This window comes from Talpa occidentalis, unplaced genomic scaffold, assembly GCF_014898055.3.
Source record: "Talpa occidentalis isolate TD23 unplaced genomic scaffold, MPIMG_talOcc4v2.1 talOcc4.7, whole genome shotgun sequence".
NCBI lineage: Eukaryota > Metazoa > Chordata > Mammalia > Eulipotyphla > Talpidae > Talpa > Talpa occidentalis.
In genome coordinates, this window is record NW_023605083.1 from 101,092,537 (window position 1) to 101,111,978 (window position 19,442).

Consider the following 19,442-nt stretch of genomic DNA (forward strand, 5'->3'; position numbering starts at 1 on the left):
TGTTCCAGCTCCTTTTTGTTTCCTAACCTCTTTGTATTCAGAGGTTTGGATTTTTTTTTTTTTTTTTTTTGCTTTTGAACCAAGCCTGTCCCAGCTTAGCCATCTCTTGTCCCGTTGCCAAGGTGACCAGACCATCTCTGCCACCCCATGGCCACTGCCAGGGTTGGGTGAGCAACTGTGGTGTGCACGTACCTGTGTCACCTGGACACATATGCATGTGTGTGTCATGCCTTGCACACAGATATGCCTACACAAAGCTTGAACTTATACACACACATGTACAAGAGCAGACACTCTGAGACCCACCCTGGGGTTTCCAGTTCCTGCATATATGTAGCCACAGGCTTGTCTCCATGAAGACACAATATGTCTATGAACACAAAACACTCATGGTAGATTTTATGCTTGACTTGCTCTCACAGGGGCACACACAGCGGGGGCATGCCACATGCATGTGCCTTTGTGTGTGAGACTGGAGCCATTGGGGCCACTATCACATCTCTCCATCAAGTGTCTCCTCTGGCTGCCAGAGCCTCTTGCATGTGCAGGGGGTTAACATGTCCCATTCCACTCTCCCACTCTCAGTGGGCAACTGTGGGGACACCAGGCCACTGCGCTCCAGTCTCCCATGTACCATGGGCACCTTAGGACCCTTAGCTGGCTAGTAGAGGCCAGTGTTCTAGGCACCAGGGGCTGAAGTGTGTGTGTGCGGATGGTGAGCCCTTCTCCCCATCAACAAATAGTTGTTGGTTCACTTCCCGACTCCCCGGGACCACCTCCCAAGTAAAACACCTACTCCCAAATCCTTGGATCAAGGTCTCTTTCTGGGGGAAATGCAGGGTGTGCCATATGTGTATACTTGACACTCCTAGATTAACACACAGCCATACCCTAGACTGTCCGTGCAAGGGTATACCACACATGAGCACATGTTGTGTGCCTAATCTTGATTCGGGCACTTTCATAGACTAATTCTATTAATTCCACAGTAGCTATACCAGGGGGACAAGATAATCTGGCTGATTTAACAGATATGGAAACCGAGGGGTGGGTCACTCATAAAGGTGCTTGCCTTAGAGGTTGGGCAGGGCTGGTGTAGGAAGGATCTATGGTCTCCCCACCCCCAACAAGCCCCCACTGGTTGTCCTCCATGCCCCCCCGACTAGTGTCCCTTCCAGGCCACCTTGCTGGAGGAGGGGACAGCCCCCTAGGCAATGACCCATTGTGGCTGTCAGGTGTTGAATTCTCTCTCACTCTATTTTTTCCTCTGGGGATAAGGAGAAACCCAAGCAGTACCTTATAGAGTTGTCAAGGGATGTACATAGTAGGTACCAAATAAAAGTCCCAGGCTTTCCCCTTTAAGATCAGGAATGAGACAAGAATGCCCGCTGTCACCACTTCTGTTTAATTTAGCATTAGTGGTTTTGGCTAGAGCAGACAATAATAGGAAATAAAAGGATTCCAAGCTGGAAAAGAAATGAAACTATCGCTATTCACAGATATGATATTATATGCAGAAAACCCTAAAGATGCCACCAAAAAGCTATTAGGAAGAATAAATGAATAGAGCAAAGCAGCAGGTTACAAAATCCACATACAAAATTCTTTGTATTTGTATAAACAGAACAATGAATGGGAAGAAAAAGAAATCTAGAAAATTATTTCATTCACAGTAGCTTCAAAAGGAATCAAATACCTTGGAATTAATGTGAAGTGAAAGACCTATACAGTGAGAACTACAAGATGTTACTGAAGGTTTAGCTCATGACATAGGGAGGTGGAAAGGCATTCAAAGCTCGTGCATGAGGACAATCAATATAGTCAAAATAAAGTTATATATAAGTTGAATGTAATTCCAGTCAAATTTTCTTCAAAGAGATTGAACAAAAAATATTGAAATTTACGTGGCGCCCTAAAAGGCCTTGCATAGCAAAAGCAATCCCAAGAGGATGGGAGAGAAGTAGAGGCATCACGTTACCTGGCTTTGTGTATAAAGGAATGGTAATTAGAACAATGTGATATTGGCCTTAAAATAGATGCTTGGATCAGAATTTAAAGCCCAGAAATAAATCCATGTATATATCAATACTTCCTTTATGATAAAACAGTCACAACCATCAATGGGGAAAAAAGAATCTCTTTGATAAATGTTGCTGGGGAAACTGGGCAACCGTATGGAAAAGAATGAAACTGGATCACTCTCAAACTCCATACACACAAATTCCAAGTGGATTAAAATTTTGATGTAAGACCTGCAAAAGTATGTAGAAGAAAATACTAGTGATTTGCTCTACCAATGATAAAGATAATTTAGGAGGCTAGGCCCCTCTGGCAAGGGAAAAAAAGCAAAAATAAGCAATTGGGACTGCCTCAAATTAAAAAGTTTTTACACAGCCAAAGAAAATATAAATAGATTAGAAAGCCATCTTGTTGAATGGGAGAAAATATTTACACATTATATAATCAACAAGGTATATAATATCTAAGGTATATAAAAAACATGTACAATTCAACAATAAAAAAGCAAACGACCCAACTACTAAATGGACAACAGATTGTAATAAACAATTCACCGAAGAGGATATCCAGAAGGCCAATAGACATATGGGAAAATGCTCATCATCACTCTAATAAGAGAGATGCAGGTTCAAACCGCAGTAAGAGATCATCTCACACCCGCGAGAATGGCACATATTGAAAAGACCCCCATGGAGAGGATGCAGAGAAGGAGAAACCCTATTACTCTGTTGTTGGGAATGTAAACTGGTGCAGCCATTATGGAAAGTGATCTGGATTCATCTTAAAAAACTAAAAATGCAAACATCATATGACCCAGCAATCTTACTCCTGGGTTTCTATCCAAAGAATGTGAAACCATCATCTTAAAATTCTGTATGCTCTGCAATGTTTATTGCAGCACTGTTTACAATAGCAGGGCATGGAAACAGCCCAAGTGCCTACTGATGGAGGACTGGATCAAGAAAAGCTGGTATGCTCTCACTATGGAGATTATTTAGCCAAAAGGAGAGATGAAAACTGCCATTTACAGCAAAATGGAAGGAATTTGAGAGAATTATGGTAGTAAAGCAATTCAGAATGACAAAGACAGACATTAGAATTTACATAGCAGGCAATTAGACAAAATAAAACATAAAAACTAGTTGACTTTAATGAATGAAATGAGGTTTTTGAGGTTAAGAAGAAGAGGGGAGGGTAAAGAGGTCAAAGGGAATATAAAGGCTTGTGGTGAAGAAAACAAAAAATAGTAGCAGGCATAAGAAAACCTTTCCTGGGGTATTCTGTGGTTGCCCCACTTGCTTTGGTGCAGAGGGCTGCTGGTTACCACTCCTGTTTCAGGACAAATACCCTCAAACCTGCCACATCCTCCTGGGCACAGGCTCAGAGGGTGCCAGTGACAACACACTGGGGTCACATAAGGTCAGACACAAGGCCATTCTCCCTGGGCTTTCAGCAGTCCAGCCTCCTCACAGCACCAGTTAACCATGAGGGAGAAGCTGGTGGGAGCCATGTAGTCAGGGAAGGCTTCCTGTAGGAGGTGATCCCAAGCCAGAACTGGGGAGACTGTGGTTTCTTCTAGAGACAGTAGATCCAGATGTGTGCAGTCAACTCTTGGATCTCTATTCCCATAGCCCCAAAAGCCTTGGATTCCTATCCTAGTTCTGCTATGGGCCAGCTGAGTGACCCTGGGCAAGGCATACATTCTCTCTGGAGTGCTAGTCTCTTGCTTCTATCAAAAGGAATGATGCATGAGCTGAAATAGCATGTATCACGGTGGTGAGCATGCCTGTGGCACGGGTGGGGGGCAATAGTTCCACTTGGGGTGAAAAAATTGTGCATGGTGGCGAGGCCAGTGTGAAGTGGCTGTGGGGTAGAACCTCATCACCCTGTAGCTGGTGTTCTTTCCCACCCTAAGCCTCAGTCTCCTTCTTTTGGCATCAGGCCAGGAACCTGAACCTCACCCAGGACTAGATGAGGTAGTACATGGAAGAGTGATGCTGTTCCCTATGTTCTAGAATATTCCTCAGGTTCATATTCCTTGTCTGGGTGCCAGGATAGACTCCCAACTGAGGTTTGAGCTAGAGGATGGTGGGTGCCCACCCATCCATTACCTCTCAGATATCATCTCCCTCTCCTCTCCTCCTGAGCCCCCTATCTTCAGACTTCAACTCGTCTTGGGTTCCTCTGTCTTGCTCCCAGCCTTGGCTCTGGGACTTCACTTCTCCAGGTGGCCCTGCTGCCTGAATCATCCTCATTTGTTCTGAGAAATGTCTGGCTTACCTCCTGTCTGTAACGAACACCAAGGGGACAAGACTCCCCCCCCTATTCTTGCAGTGCTTTGCACAGGGTCTTGAAAGGATCAATTCTCCTTCAAGATGTATTTGGGGAATGAACCATCAAATGCATAAATGAATGAGTGATGAAGGAATGAGATGGCTCCGGCAACCCTGGCACTTCATGTATGAGGTTTGTCCCCCACCTGGCCATTCTGGATGCTTTTGATGTTGGCTTCGTCAGAATAATGTTTTTAATGCCTGTGAGAACCCACATAGGTCCACAGAGGAAGCCAGAAATGTGAATACTTATCAAACATTATTTTAAAAGATGTGATCAGTAATTAGCACACTGCTACTTAGTAACACTGCAGACCTAGCGGGGTGCTAACACCAGCTGTACTGAGGCTGAACTGCTGGGCTTTGCTGCCTCCCTTCGTCACAGAGGGGACAGTACATTTTGAACAGAAAAAAGGTTGTTCTCCCTTCAAGTTCACAGAGCCCTGGATCCCATCCTTGGTGTCCCAGGGTAGGATATCCTGAATGTGCTGCCTTGTGGCAGGGACAACATGGCCTTACCCGCACCCCACACTGCCTACTAGCTTTGTTCCTGGTCTCCTTGGGCAGTCCTTCTGGGGGTTTGGGGACAACACAGGTGTCCCTGCTGTGGTATGTGCTTTAGTCTCCTGGCTACAGTGGGGAGAGGGGTTAGTTGCACTCTCCAGCCCATCCACCTGGCTGGTCTGGGTGAAATGCTCAAGGCTGGCATTGTGATTTTTCCAGCAGAGTCCTATTAGGGAAGGGAGGAATCCCTGGCACCCTGAAGCTTTGTCTGGAGCCCCACTGCCAGCCTGCAGAAAGCTGACATTTCCTGCCCCATGAACCTGTCTAGAGCTCAGAGGGGGCTCTGATGATGACAGTCAGGCCCCCATCCCTGCAGGGCAGCCCTGCTGTGAGCTAACGGTTAATAAGTGAAGGAGGTGGGAGGTGCCTCATCCCCTGACCACAGCCTGCTCCTTGTGACAAGATGAGCAGGGCCCAGGAGACTGTCATCTGGCACATGGGGAAATGGAAGCCCAGAGAGGAAGTGACAGGGCAAGATCCTGTGGAGAGCTGGGGCTAGAGTGATCCTGGGACGGGGCTGCAGCCCTGTCTGCCATCTTGTGTGCAGGCCTCAAGGGTGCTCTCAGTCAAAGGGGCAGAATTGCGGGGAGCTTTCTGAGGCCTGGTTCCCATTGCTTTCTTCAGACTCTTCCTAGAAGTTGGCCACAGTTACAAAATGAGGGGAAGAAAGGGGAAGGGGACTTAAGAAAACAACTGTCCGAGTGTCCCCCCGAGCAGGGCGAGTCCAGGTCACTGGGTACTGAAGACTTGTCCTGGACAGGCTCCACTTGGGCCCATCTGGTAGGCACAAAAGCAGCCCCCAGATGGCGCTTTTTTCCTGCTGGAGCGAGGCAGGCCTGGAAGGCTTATTAGGGAGGAGGTGGCTGGGGTGCAGATGCTCTAGAGGTGGGACACCTGGGTTCGAGGCCCAGTTCTGTGACTCATAGCCTGGTGACTTCAGGCACGGCCATGTTCTTCTCTGCCTTGTTTCCTCCTCTGTCAAAGATGCTTGGGCCACCCGATCTAGAACATTCTGTGACATGATGCCAGACATTCAATTCTCTGCAAAGAGCAGTCAGGGATCCAGGGAGATCTTGGAAGACTTCATAGAGGAGGCATTCTCTGAGCTTGAAGGATGTGTGCTGAGTTCTGGATGACAGGGCAAGGCACTCCACAGGGAAGGACCAGCTCACAATGAGGCTCTGAGGTGTGGACATTCCTGAGACATCACTCACTGAGGGTTACATAGCCCTCTGCTCATTCCTGCCATGTCCTTTTCTCAGGTTGATTTATGAGAAATCTATGTGTTAAGTTGGTCAGTGCCTTTTATAACACATATTTGTCATTTTTGCTTGTGATAGGCTTGATAAACAGCAGCATAAATAATTTTATGTTGGCATATCTTCTGGCCTTTTCTTTCCTGGTCTTTCTTGTCCCTGCTGTTTGTTGCTGTGCCTCCAGTCTTTGCTCTCCTGTGCACACATTGGGTGCTTAGGAAATGGCTGACACGTGAATTAAGTTGAAGCTTGAGAAACTATAGCAGTTAGGGAAAATGGACGCCCTGCTGCCTTTGCTCACTGGCTTCATCTCTGGGCTTCCTCCCCATCCCGTCCATCTGCTCATTCCTTCCCGCATGGAGCAAGGCCCAGCCCCAGCCCACAGAGTCTGTGACCCCTCTGAGGAATGAGTCAGGGGCTGGGAGGTGAGATGATGGTGTGGGCCAGAAATTTCTGACTGGGCAATCTCCATGTACTAACTGTTGAAATCCCATCAGGACCCCATGAGAGATATATGATGATTAATCCCATTGTTCAGGTGAGAAAATGGGTTCAGAGAGGTTGTACAACTTACCCAAGGCCACACAGGCAAGGACAGAGACAGGATTTGAACCCTAGCCTTATGACCCCAGAATTCTACTTTCAAACTCCCCTCTGATACCCATTGCCCTGGGGATCAAGTGTAAGCTCATTAATACGACTTCTGGGGCCTGTGAGAAGCTTGGTTTCTTTGTCTGTTGATATAATGCCTTGGCCCCTGCACATATCAGGCACTCCATATATTTTCTCCTTCCTAGATATTAGGGTGACAGGATATGCCCTTTCTGTTCTTCCCTTCTCCCTATCCTCAAGTCCCAAATTTCTTAGGATTCTGGAATGTAAGGGCTTGGCCTGCTGCAGACCAGCTCCCTTGTGTATGGAGAGAAACAGGGAAGAGCCTTGCCCAGACCTGCTGTGTGAGGGGCAGTGCCAGGAGAGGAGCCCCACCCTGCACCAAGGTCATTCTCAGTGATCCTGAGACGGGGCTGCAGCCCTATCTGCCATCTTGTGTGCAGGCCTCAAGGGTGCTCTCAGTCAAAGGGGCAGAATTGCATTTCAGGGAGCTTTTCTGAGGCCCCACTGTTCCCTTCAGGAAGTCCCCGTGCCCCCCTGCTGGGTCAGGCATCTCTGGGTCCCCAGGGATGAGTCAACCATGCTGTGACTGCTGGTTTACTCACTGTCCCCCTTGCTCGCCAAGGCTCCCTGTAGTCCACCTCCACATCTCTGGTGCCCAGCTGAGCCCAGCAGTGAGCAGGCCCTCATGGAAGGCTGACTGTAAGAGGGAGGCCCAGAGAGGGACAGAGCTCTCCTAGGCCACACAGTGAGATGGAGCAGAGCTGGAAGCCCCTTTAAACTCCCAAGACCTTGTAAGTCCCACCTGCTCCTGGGACTCAACAGGGCCCAGGGATGGGGCAGTGTCTATAATGGCCACCCTAGTGGAAGGCACCCAGAGGCCTATGTCCTTTGCTGCTCCCAGGGGCCTGGGGCCAAGGACACCCTGTTTCTCTCCTGCCCCCGCCCCTGTGGAAGGATGTTCTCAAGATAAAAATACTCTCGGAAACATTTCCTGGTGTCTGGTGTGATCCGTTGTCCACCCTGGGGCCAGAACCTCTTGCCCTGACTTCACCTTGAGGCTTAGAGGGTGGATGTCCACCCTCCCTGCCGCTCCCAATCTTTCCCTGGGGTCACTGTGCGCTCCCCCCTTCTTCCCCAACACACACCTCATGGAACATGAAAAGCCTGAGGGGTTGTGGTCACTTGTGTTTGCTGTGACCAGCACTTGCTGAGTGCAGCTGCCAGCCCTGTCCCAGGCACAGGGGAGCAAGGCAGTGGATTCCTGCCTGGGCAGACCCCACAGGCATGCTTTGCTGCCTTTTGGGGTGCACTCAGAGAGCATCACACTGGGCACATGGGAACTCAGGGATATGCCAGCTTTCCTTCCTGTCGGGAATCCCCACTTCTATTCTCATCAACCCGTGCCAGTTGTCAAAGCTGAAAACCCCTCTCAGAGACCCTAGGGGGCAGACACTGGGACAGGGTTTCTGTTTCCCCCCTTGACAGTTTCCTGTGCTGCACAGATCACCCTGTTTTGCAAATGAGGAGACTGAGGCCCAGGGAAGGGCCCACAGTGAACTGGGAGTGACCAGGCTGCCAATGCAGGGTGGGGTACGCCAGGATCTTGGGCCTGCCCACCCAGGGAGGGCTGTTGTCAATGGTGGTGACAGCTGTGCCTCCTGGAGCCCCGCCGTGCCAGGCCCTGTGCCCAGCATACTCCTCCCTCACCATCTTGAATTTCACGGCACTGGCTGGAAGGCCACAGACTCATCAGCCATTGTGTGGAGGAGGAAGCCAGGCCTCAGGAAGGGGAAGTGCCTTGCCCTGTTTTCAACCCCCCTACTGGGGTTTTAGTTCCAGCCCTGGCAGATGGGTTGGCACTGGGTGGAGGAGCGGGAGGCCCTGCCTTCATTTGCTGGGAGACTGTGGGCCAGTTGAACCTGTCTGGGTCAGGCCTCCCCTCTCTCCTCTGTCATGTGCAAACTCTGCTCCCACACACCTGCCTCCCTGTCCAGGACTGTGGCCATGGCCCAGGAAAGCATGTAGTGTACCTCGAAGGGTTGAGATCACATCGTGGGCGCTGAAGCCACTGCAAGGTGGTGGGGAGCTCCCTCAGCAGCTTTGTCCCTTGGGCAAGTCACTTCACTGCTCTGAGCCTCAGTTTCTCCCTTTTGTAGAATGGAGCTAATTTTGTTTCTCATAAATGAGAGCAAATCTGACTGAACCTGTGGGTCTGGAGAAAGTCCCTTCCAGGAAGCAAAGGGTGAGGAATGAGGTGAGAGAGGCTGGAGCAGCCGGTGACCGGAAGGAGGGGAAGGGCAGGCTCTCGGGGCTTCTTACCCTTATCCCTTAGCCCCAGTCTTCTTGGGCTCCCCCTTGCCCTGCGGCAACAGCACACCCCCTCTGCTCAGAGTTCCTGCTGGGGGTGGCCAGGGGCAAGCATATAACCTTTCTCAGTCTCGCTTTCCCATCTGTCTAGCGGGCTGTGCAGGGGGGAGTGCCAGAAGCCAGGCCAGAGCATGTGGGCCACTCAAGGGCCAAGCGTGGTCAGAGACGGAGCAAGACCCTGCCGTGGCGAGTCCCCAGTGTGTGACGCGGGTCTGAGAGTCTCTGTTTCCCCACCGGCTTTGAGAGGGAACAGGCCGGGAGGGGGAAACCGCAGGGCCATGGCAGCTGCTCGGAGAATGGAAAGAGGGATGGGAAGCAGAGCCCGAGGCTGGGAGCCTGGAGGGTGAAGAAGGACCAGCGAGGCCATCCTCTTACAGAGCCAGCAGAGCCAAGAGAGGGGAAGCGACCCCACCCCCACACCAGGTCACACAGCTTGTGAGGAGCAGAGCTGGGGTTTGAAACCAGGTCTGTGTGCCTCTAAACCCAAAACTATCGCCCACCCCAGGAGATTCATATTGTGGAGGTGACTCACCAACAGTTGTCTTCATCTCAGCCAGAAAACCCAGTGCAGCAGTGGATTATAACCAGCCTCTGCCATGAAAGGGCGGGGTTCTGGGAGGTGGAGGAAGGGGTAAAGGGCACCTCCATTCAGCTTTCCATTTGGAAATTTGCAGAACTCCTTCCCATCACACTCTCCCCTGATCCTCACAGCATGATGGAGGAAAGTAGGGGCCCCATTGACAGATGGGAAAACTGAGGCTTGGAGATTGCTGGGGTCACAGAGGGTGTGTGTGTGTTTGTGTGTGTGTGTGTGTGCGTGCACGCACCCAAGGCAAGTTTCTGACAAATTATGGATTGCGTCCGCTCATAGTCGGCCATCCACCCACCCACTCATCCATCTGTCCATCACCAAGTACACACCCATCTATCCAACATCCATCCATTGGACTATGCATCCACCCACTCACCCCACTCTACCTGCCCACCTATCCACCCATCCAGCCACCCATCCTTCTATATCTGGCTTCTATGGTTAGTGGGTGGCATTGGGGAGACTGCACAGGTGGTGGCTAGGAGCACAGACTAGCACAGTTCCTCTGTGGCCTTAGGAGATTTACCACAATACCTGGTCTGGAATAGGAACAGCAGCAGTGTCAACCTTGTTGTTGTGAGACACATGTATTGATGTCTGTAAAACCCCCCCGACAGTGTCTGGCATGCATTTACCCTTGATAATTTTCAGCTGTTATTTTCTCTGGGGCCCCATCCTGCTCTGCCCTGCTCTCATTCTCAAAGATTGCTATAGACAGTCTCACCTGCTGTGAAGGTGTCCGGGGCATCACAGTTGGGAGCTGGGGGCCCACTGCACCGCCCTTGGGGCACTGGGGGAAGCAAGTAGAAATGGGGGTTCATGTGGGAGTTTCTGGCCTTGGAGCCTCCCTCCACCCCCAAGGAAAAGGACACCATCTACAGTGACTCAGCTTTGCTCTGTCAATTTTAGGGTCTTCCAGTGACTAGTTCCTTTCCAGCTGGTGCCTGGGAAATGGCAGCCTCTGCTAATGCAGCCTTGAAGACAGCCGCTTGTCTGCTCAGCACTGTTACTTAGAAGATAGGATTCAAGAGGTAAGACTAAAGTCACTGATGTGCACCGATCTGTCTAGTCATTCACTCAACCCACCCACCATCTATCCATCTACCACTCTCCTCCCACCTCTCACTCACCTGTTACCTACTCACTTGAACCATACTGCTCTCCGTCTACCTATCCACCCACCTCTCCCTCCCTTCCTCCCTCCCTTCTATGCATCCAGTTATCTATCCCCTCACCCATTCATTAATCTATCTACCCAGCCCATCCGTATGGCCACCACCATCCACCCACCTGCCCATCTTTCAGCCCCTTTATCCATCCATATGCTTCACCACCCACCTGTGCTTATATCTGTCTCCTCGTTCACTGACCCATCTTCTCATCTATCCTTCTCTTCAGCTGCTTTTCCCTCATCCTTTCATCTGCCCAGTGAGTATTTCCTGGAGACCCCTCTGTGCTGGGCTTGTGCTAACCTCTCTGGGTCTCTGGGTTGACCAGAGATGGCACCTCAGCAAGGTCAACTCTCACACAAAGTGAAAAGTAGCTTCTAGTTCTCACAGGAGAAGTTCAGTGCTGGAGAATCCCAAAAGGCTTGGCTGATTCATTACAGAAGGGGAGATTTCCAGCATTCTCGCTAGCTGTGATTTGGAGGTTGGACCACATGGGTTGAGGGTTGCCACAGGGAAACCCACCAGGAGCCTGCTGCTGTGTCCAGACAGGCGTGACCTGGATGAGGAGCAAGATGTTATGGAGGAGTCATATTGGCCACATGGGGCTATGGGACATCCAGGAGGGGAGAGGTGGGATAGGGGTCTATGGAGGGGCTGCCTGAGACCTGTGAGGAGGGCCCAGGAGACAGAGGTTCTTGTAGTTGTAGGGGGTGATTCCAGTAAGTACTGGAGAGGAGTGAGGAATCGAGACCAGGAAGGGAAAGAATCAACATGGGGTGTGTGATGGATGAATTCACTGGGGGGGGGGGGTGACTGGAACTTGATCCAGTTGAGGAGCCAAATACCAGTATGAGGGGTGCTCTAGAGTGTTCTGTGGCGGGGGGCAGGGACCTGCCCTCCATTTATTGAGTGAAAGCTGCTCTGGGTGTACAGACTGAGCTCCCATAGCCAGAGAGCACTCTCAGGAAAAATGACTGAAAGAGGTGGTTGGAAATTGGGCAGGTGAACCCTAAAATGGGGAGGGTCTGTCTGGGGTCAGCTGGAACACTGACTTCCCTCCTCCATAGCACATACCAAATATTGTTACTGATTTTCTCTCTGTTCTAGAATGGGAGTGGCAATACACTGACCTCAAATGCTTATAGGCCATGGGTGTGCACTGTGGGCTGAACCACTAAATATCTATAAAGGGGAAGAAATTGGGCCTAAAAAGATGGCCAGGAATGAGAGATTGTCACCTTTTCTACAGATTGTGAGGATAGTATCACTCTCCCTCCTAATCCTCCCATCTCTCCTCCACCCCAACTCTTGGCTCTTCCTGAGCCAGCCCTGGCCTTCTCACTGGCCCTGGCCATGCCAGCATCTTCTGTCTAGTTCTGCCTGTCACTGCTAGACTACCCTGTCTTGCTGTGGGGTCCTGGCCTGCCTCTCACCTCTTATGTGACTGAGCAAGGGAGCTGCTCTTGGAGTCTGTCTCCCTATCTGAAAATTAAGGATTAAATTTTTCAAACTCTGATGCTACATCTGATGGATTAGTGATTAGGTTAGAAAGCCACTGAGGCCAACCTTGAATGCAGAGAGGAAAAGTTCTGTGATGGAGCTGAGACATAGGCAGAGGTGGATGGATTAGTGATATTTGCCATGGACATAGATGGAGATGGAGGTGCACACTGGCTCTCCCTAAGTTAAGTGATTTCTTAGGAGTCTTCTAATTCAAAGACTTGATCTGAAGGTACTGAGTACCATGTCCCAGTAGGGGTTGAATGGCCATGTGACAAGGGTATGGATCCAGTTCTTACCTCTGCTTCCGAGTGCTGAGATTCTTGGCTGTTTGTATGTCTTATCACCATTTGGGATTCAAAGGGCCTTGAGGATTGTCCTGCTCACTGGGCTTGGGGCCTAGCAGAGAGAGGGGGCTGATTTTGCTGCTACCTCCCAGAGTAGGAGCTCACTCCTTCAAAGGCTGTGTGACTCTGAGCGCACAAAGGCTTCCCTGGGGGTGAAGTAGCCTTTTCTAGCTCAGCTAGTTACCCCAGTGCCTCTTCTCAGCAATGTCCATGACCTCTGCTGGCCAACTTGGCCATTCTGGTACTAACTGTTGTTTTGACCTCATCCTGGCCTGTGAATTGGTTTGTGACCTGGAGTGAGTCAGCCTCAATTTCCCCCATCTATATAATGGGGAGCAAGCCTGCCTCCTTGCTTGCTATGGCTCTTCCATAGCAAGTGACTCAATTTATCTGAGGTTTCATTTGATCATCCGGAAAATGGGATAATACTCATAGCGTGTTGAAGGGATTAATGAGTTAATTGGAGCTTTTAACAGTGCTTGGCAGTAGTAAGTGCTCAATAAATATTGATTGCTATGCTCATACCTCTGAAGGGTTTCTGACCAGCTAAAAGATCTCTGAGGGAGGGAGACCTCAAGCTGCTCCCCACTGGGCCTTCTCCATTGATCCTTCCAGTCAGTACTTTCTCAGTAGCTAAGAATGTGGGCCCAGGCCTTGACCTGGTCTCCTCCCGGATGTCACCGAAACCTGAGGTGCCCAGAGCCTCAGGAGACTGGGCATGGGGTGTCTTGCTCCATCCGGAGGCACCTCCCGGTGACTCTTGGGCCCCACCCTCAGGTCATGTGGCAACTGCCTCTATAAGCTCCCAGTCCAGGCCCCATCTGGTGCTTTGACCACTCTGGATGACGGGAGGCTGTGTCTACAGGTGCTGTGCTGGTGGGAAGTGGACTTGCAGGCCAGCAGGGCTTGGGACAACTTCACCATCTCTCAGAGGTTTCTGGGTCTGTGCTCTCCCTTGCCTGTTCTCTGCCTGTTGGGCTGGCTTCCCTTGGGGTGAAGTAGCCTTTTCTAGCTCAGCTAGTTACCCCAGTGCCTCTTCTCAGCAATGTCCATGACCTCTGCTGGCCAACTTGGCCATTCTGGTACTAACTGTTGTTTTGACCACATCCTGGCCTGTGAATTGGTTTGTGACCTGGAGTGAGTTAGCCTCAATTTCCCCCATCTATATAATGGGGAGCAAGCCTGCCTCCTTGCTTCCTATGGCTCTTCCAGCAGAACAAATTCACTCATTCTGTTTCTGTTCTGAGCTCACTGTGTGCACTTGCAGTCCCCTGGTTGAGGGTATTGCCCCATGTTTCTTCGTGAAATCCATAAAGACCATAGAACTTTGTGGCCTTGCCACACCTGTGTGTGTGCATGGAGTGTCCTTGAGACATTCGGCAAATTTGTGTGTGGGGTTTCTACTCAGGAGTCCTCTTTTGGGTCTTTGTGGTGCTATGTTCACCAAGTGCCCAATGTGTACACTCAGCACAGCGGGGACAGGAGAGGCTGAGGACTGGACCATACTCGGGACTTTGACTCTATCCCTGTGTCTTAGTTTCTGGGTGACTTTGTTCTGAGTCTCAGTTTCCAGCTCTGAGAAATGGGGAAGCAGAGCATGAACAGACTTTTTAATTTTGTGGGTGTTGACTTTGGGGTCCAGCAGCCCCCCAAGATCCTAGAAGGGGCTTGTAACCTGCCTGATCAGGTGGGCTCCACCCTTATGGTCTCCAAGGTGTTTGGAGCACAGGTCAGTCATTCCCACACTGAGACTCTGACTCCACCTGGTCACACAGACAAGGGCTGATTTTAGGAGGAATGTCAACAGAAGAGGGGGTTCCCACAACTGTGTGACACCCCCTGGGTGGGTCTTGTGTCAAGGCCAAGCACAGGAGCTAGCCAGGTGGGAGGCTGCCAGGATCAGTGCAGATGATGGGGGTGGGGGCTTTCCTGGCCTTTGATTTTCATAATTCTGTCCCCTGCAGGCCCTGAGCTGCCCAGAGCACGAGCTGGAGCAGCCATGACCCGCTGGACATCCCTGAAGGCCTCCAGGCCACACAAAGCTGCCCCCTGCAGTCCAGCAGCCTTCCGCAGGCATTTGAGTGCCCCGACCCTGACCACCTCCCCCTGGAGGGCCAAGAAATCTGGGACTGAGCCGTCTTCCCGGCACAGTCCCAGGAGTCCCCACCACCGCCGGCACTCTGCTTCTTGGTCCAGACAAAAGCAGCATCCACCACTACGGCCTTCTGCCTCAGCAACTCAGACCCATGGTGAGGTAGTCAGCTGTGCAGGGAGGATGGCAGCGTGTGGAGAGGCGTCCCTTGCAGAGCCTGGGGTCCCCATGGTAGTGGGAGACCTTGCCTTAGACAGAAGCAGTTTGCATGTCACCTCTCCTATTTACTGGTTGTGTGACTGAGTCTGAACCTCCATTCAGAGTATAAGTAACGCTGGCAGGCTACCTGCTCGGGGCATTGAGAGGATAACCTAAGAGCCTTGGCTGACATGTCTGGCTGCTCTCCTGTGGTTTCACAAGCTACCTCTCTCAGGCATTAAAAGCTGCAAGTACGTTATATCTGACAGCTCTGGGGTCCAGTAGTCCCGCCAGACCTGAGGAGAGTTTGCAACCTGCTTGGTCAGATGGGCTTTACCCTTATCTGTCTCGCAAGTATTTGGAACAAAGATCAGTCACACCTCCATGGAGGCTCTGACCATACTTGTCACACAGATAAGGGCTGAAGCCCAGTGTTGCCACTCCCAGGTTTCCAGCCTCAGGGCCTTGACTGTAAAAAGCCACCAGAGGGTGCTGAGGAGTCTCTGAGAGTGGGAACAACTGCCAGCCCAGGCCACGGTGGATGCCTACCCACTGTGGGTGCACAGCCCTGGCCCAGCTGCTCTGGGACCTTCTCCTGTGGGGTTTCAGTGTTTTTCATGTGCATGTGTTCAAGAGCTCTGACCTTGTCTAATTCTGACTTCAGTGTGACTGGGTGGGGAGGAACATGCCCAACTCCTAAATACCCTGCCCAGGGCACCTGGCAGTCTCTCCTTCTTCCCAGCCCAGTCTCCCTGAGAAAGCTGAGGTTCTGTGCATCCACAGTCCTTTTGCTGATGGCCAGATAGCTCCAGTATCCACAGGGCCAGGCCGAGCCACACCCCCCCAATCTGCAGATGCCTCAATCTGGCACTGGCAGTCTGGCCCTGGGGACGGGGAGGCAACAAGAAGGGGCGGCTGCTGGTACATGTGTCCAGGGGCTGAATATGTGTCTTAGACTGTGACAGAGGATCTGTCCTGGCTGTGGTTGTGGCGCCTTGGGATATGCCTTGGGACACCTGGCATGCCTGAGTATGTGTATGGCTGGCCAGCCAGGTGCCCTCTGAATGAGCTGAGGATGGTGATACTTTCTAGTGCTCCTCACCTGCTCCTGCTTAGAGACTTTAAGGCAGGGGTTGGGGAGGTCCTGAGACTCAGGTTGGCCAGTAAGTGACCCCTCTTGGGTGACAACTACCATTCCCTTCCTGGCCACTGCTGGTGATAGGGAGGCCATGCGTCTAGTGTTTGGGAAGGAGTGTGAATGTCAGGAGTGAGGTGTCATGCCAGTTGAGGATCTTCAGGGCCAACTCCTGTTCTGAGCCCTGGGGGTGAGACACCAATGAACAAGATAGCAAGCTTCCGGTGCTCTGAGAGATGCAGTGAGGATGATGATCAAATACCACTCCATGTAGCAGCTCTGTGTCAGAGGTCAAGACTGTGGAGTGACTGGGCAGGGTGCACAAGGGAACCTCTGGAGACTCCCGTGGCCACTGGAGGTCAGGCCTGAAGGAAGTGAGGTGGCAGCAGAAGCTTGAGGGAGAGTTAAATTCAGGTTTGAGGACCAGTGGAGGTTGAAGCCAGATGAGCAAATGGGAAACTGAAGGGTGAGACTTGAGGGTCTCAGGCTCTGTTCTCTAGTGCTGGCCCTGCGACTCCAGTGGGGACTCTGAGTAGAGAATGGACAGACAGGCCTCTGTGGCTGCCGAGGAGACTGGGGCTATGTGAGGAGCGGAGCTTGTGAGGTGGCTGCCATGACAGTCCAGGTGGGCAATGTTGGGGACTCAGGCTGTAAAGGTGGGAGCAAGGTGGGATTCTAAATATATTTTGAAAGCAGAGCTGTAGGTGGGAGAGTAGGAGGAATTGAGGGCGAGTTCAGAATTTTGGCTAGAGCTCCTAGGAGGCCAGAGTGTCAATTTTCCAAGCTGACAAGGGCTGGTGAGGAGCTGGCTTAGGGTGGGTAAATTTAATCAAGATGTCCCCCAGTCATGTCTGGTCCAAGGGCCCTGGGGAGGGGACAGAGGTATAGCCAGTGTGACCGCCACCACCCAGCCCTTCTGACCTCTCTGTTGCAGGAGCGGCCCTGCCTGGAGCTGGCCCGGGGGCGAGCCAGGGCCTCTCCGCCCCCGGGATGACTGCAGCCGGCCGGGCCAACCCCTACAGCATCGTGTCATCAGAGGAGGACGGGCTACACCTGGTAACCATGTCGGGTGCCAACGGCTTTGGCAATGGCAAGGTGCATACTCGGCGCAGGTGCCGAAACCGCTTCGTCAAGAAGAATGGCCAGTGCAATATTGAGTTCGCCAACATGGACGAGAAGTCGCAGCGCTACCTGGCCGACATGTTCACCACCTGCGTGGACATCCGCTGGCGTTACATGCTGCTCATCTTCTCCCTGGCCTTCCTTGCCTCTTGGCTGCTCTTTGGTGTCATCTTCTGGGTCATCGCGGTGGCCCACGGCGACCTGGAGCCAGCCGAGGGCCATGACCGCACCCCCTGCGTGATGCAGGTGCATGGCTTCATGGCAGCCTTCCTCTTCTCCATTGAGACACAGACTACCATCGGTTATGGGCTGCGCTGTGTGACGGAGGAGTGCCCAGTGGCCGTCTTCATGGTAGTGGCACAGTCCATCGTGGGCTGCATCATCGACTCCTTCATGATCGGTGCAATCATGGCCAAGATGGCCCGGCCCAAGAAGCGGGCGCAGACGCTGCTCTTCAGCCACAATGCCGTGGTGGCACTGCGTGATGGCAAGCTCTGCCTCATGTGGCGTGTGGGCAACCTGCGCAAGAGCCACATCGTGGAGGCCCATGTGAGGGCCCAGCTTATCAAGCCCAGGGTCACAGAGGAGGGCGAGTACATCCCACTGGACCAGATCGACATTGATGTCGGTTTCGACAAGGGCCTGGACCGCATCTTTCTGGTGTCACCCATCACCATCCTGCACGAGATCGACGAGGCCAGCCCGCTGTTTGGCATCAGCCGGCAAGACTTGGAGACGGACGACTTTGAGATTGTGGTCATCTTGGAGGGCATGGTGGAGGCCACGGCCATGACTACACAGGCCCGGAGCTCCTACCTGGCCAATGAGATCTTGTGGGGCCACCGCTTTGAGCCTGTGCTATTCGAGGAGAAGAACCAGTACAAAATCGACTACTCACACTTCCACAAGACCTACGAGGTACCCTCCACGCCCCGTTGCAGCGCCAAGGACCTGGTGGAGAACAAATTCCTGCTGCCTAGCGCCAACTCCTTCTGCTATGAGAATGAGTTGGCGTTTCTGAGTCGTGATGAGGAGGACGAGGTGGACGGAGACCAGGATGGCCGCAGCCCCCAGGCCAGGCATGACTTTGACAGACCCCAGGCCAGCAGCAGTGCCCTAGAGCAGCGGCCCTACAGACGGGAGTCGGAGATCTGAGCCACCATTGGCCAAGGTGCAGCATCCGCCCTGCCGGGGAGATACCTGGCAGGGGAGACGCCTGGCATGCCGAGAAGGCCGGGTTCAAGCAGAATGGGCACCCCAGGTGCAGACTCAGTAGCATTTTAGATGTTTTATGTTACTTCACAATGGCCTCAGAGGGTTGTTGGGAGAGTGGGTGGCTGGAGCCGGTCGTCCTTGGCCTGAGAGGCCAGAGCAGCACAGGGGCCTAGCCACAGGAGCCAGGGGTGTCTGCCTACTGATCTGCTGCCTGCCCAGAAATGGCTCTGGCATCGCCAGGCTTCTGGGCCAGCAGGTTGCAGTGCGTCTTGCTGGTTTTTAACTTGGGAAGAAACACCTGGTTTCGGCTTTCTCAACCTTAGCTTGAGTAAGACTGTTTACAAAAATAATAATAATAATAATATGTGATTGAAAATTTTTTAATTCATGGGGGTATTAGAATTTCATTGGTCTGGCAGGATGCAAGCAGTTGCATGGAGGCTCTAGAAGGTTCTGAGATGGGACCCTCCACTCAAAGTTGGCTGCTGGCCCGTGCCAGCTGGTATGGCCCCAGGGTGAGCACAGAGCTCCCTGTGGTTTTGTGCTCACAGGGCAAATTAGATTCCGTTTGTGATAGTAAAACCAAGACCATGTTAATGATCATAATAAAAGCTTTTCAGTGTCATTGGGGTAGGGGCAGGGGCTGGGGAAAAACTAATTTGAGCTTTTTGAATTTGACTTTGTATTTTAGAGATGCGTCTCAGGGCCAAATCGGGACCTGCCATGGGGGGCGGGGTCTACTCTCCCCCCACAACCTGGATTCTCCCGTTGTGCTTCTCTCTCCTTTTCCGGCCTCCACCCCTTCCACAGTGAGGGCCAGTTGGGAATCGTGGGAGTGATGGCCCCTGGGAAGGGGGACCAGGCTCCCAGGCGGTGAGGAAATGGATCGGCCCCATCCCTGCAGGGCTGAGCGAGAGT

At 52.1% G+C, this 19,442-nt stretch overlaps 1 protein-coding gene across 1 annotated transcript in view; it reads left to right on the forward strand.

Moving 5' to 3' along the window:
• The window catches only part of LOC119232301 (ATP-sensitive inward rectifier potassium channel 12), a 38,663-nt gene extending 19,521 nt beyond the window's left edge, over positions 1-19,142 (forward strand). The window contains exons 2-3 of the mRNA XM_037494284.2: positions 10,656-10,777; positions 17,122-19,142. Of these exons, the coding sequence (XP_037350181.1) occupies positions 17,178-18,464 (1,287 nt within the window). The 5' untranslated portion in view covers positions 10,656-10,777; positions 17,122-17,177 and the 3' untranslated portion in view covers positions 18,465-19,142. The remainder of the gene's footprint in view (positions 1-10,655; positions 10,778-17,121) is intronic.
• Positions 19,143-19,442: the final 300 nt, after the last annotated feature.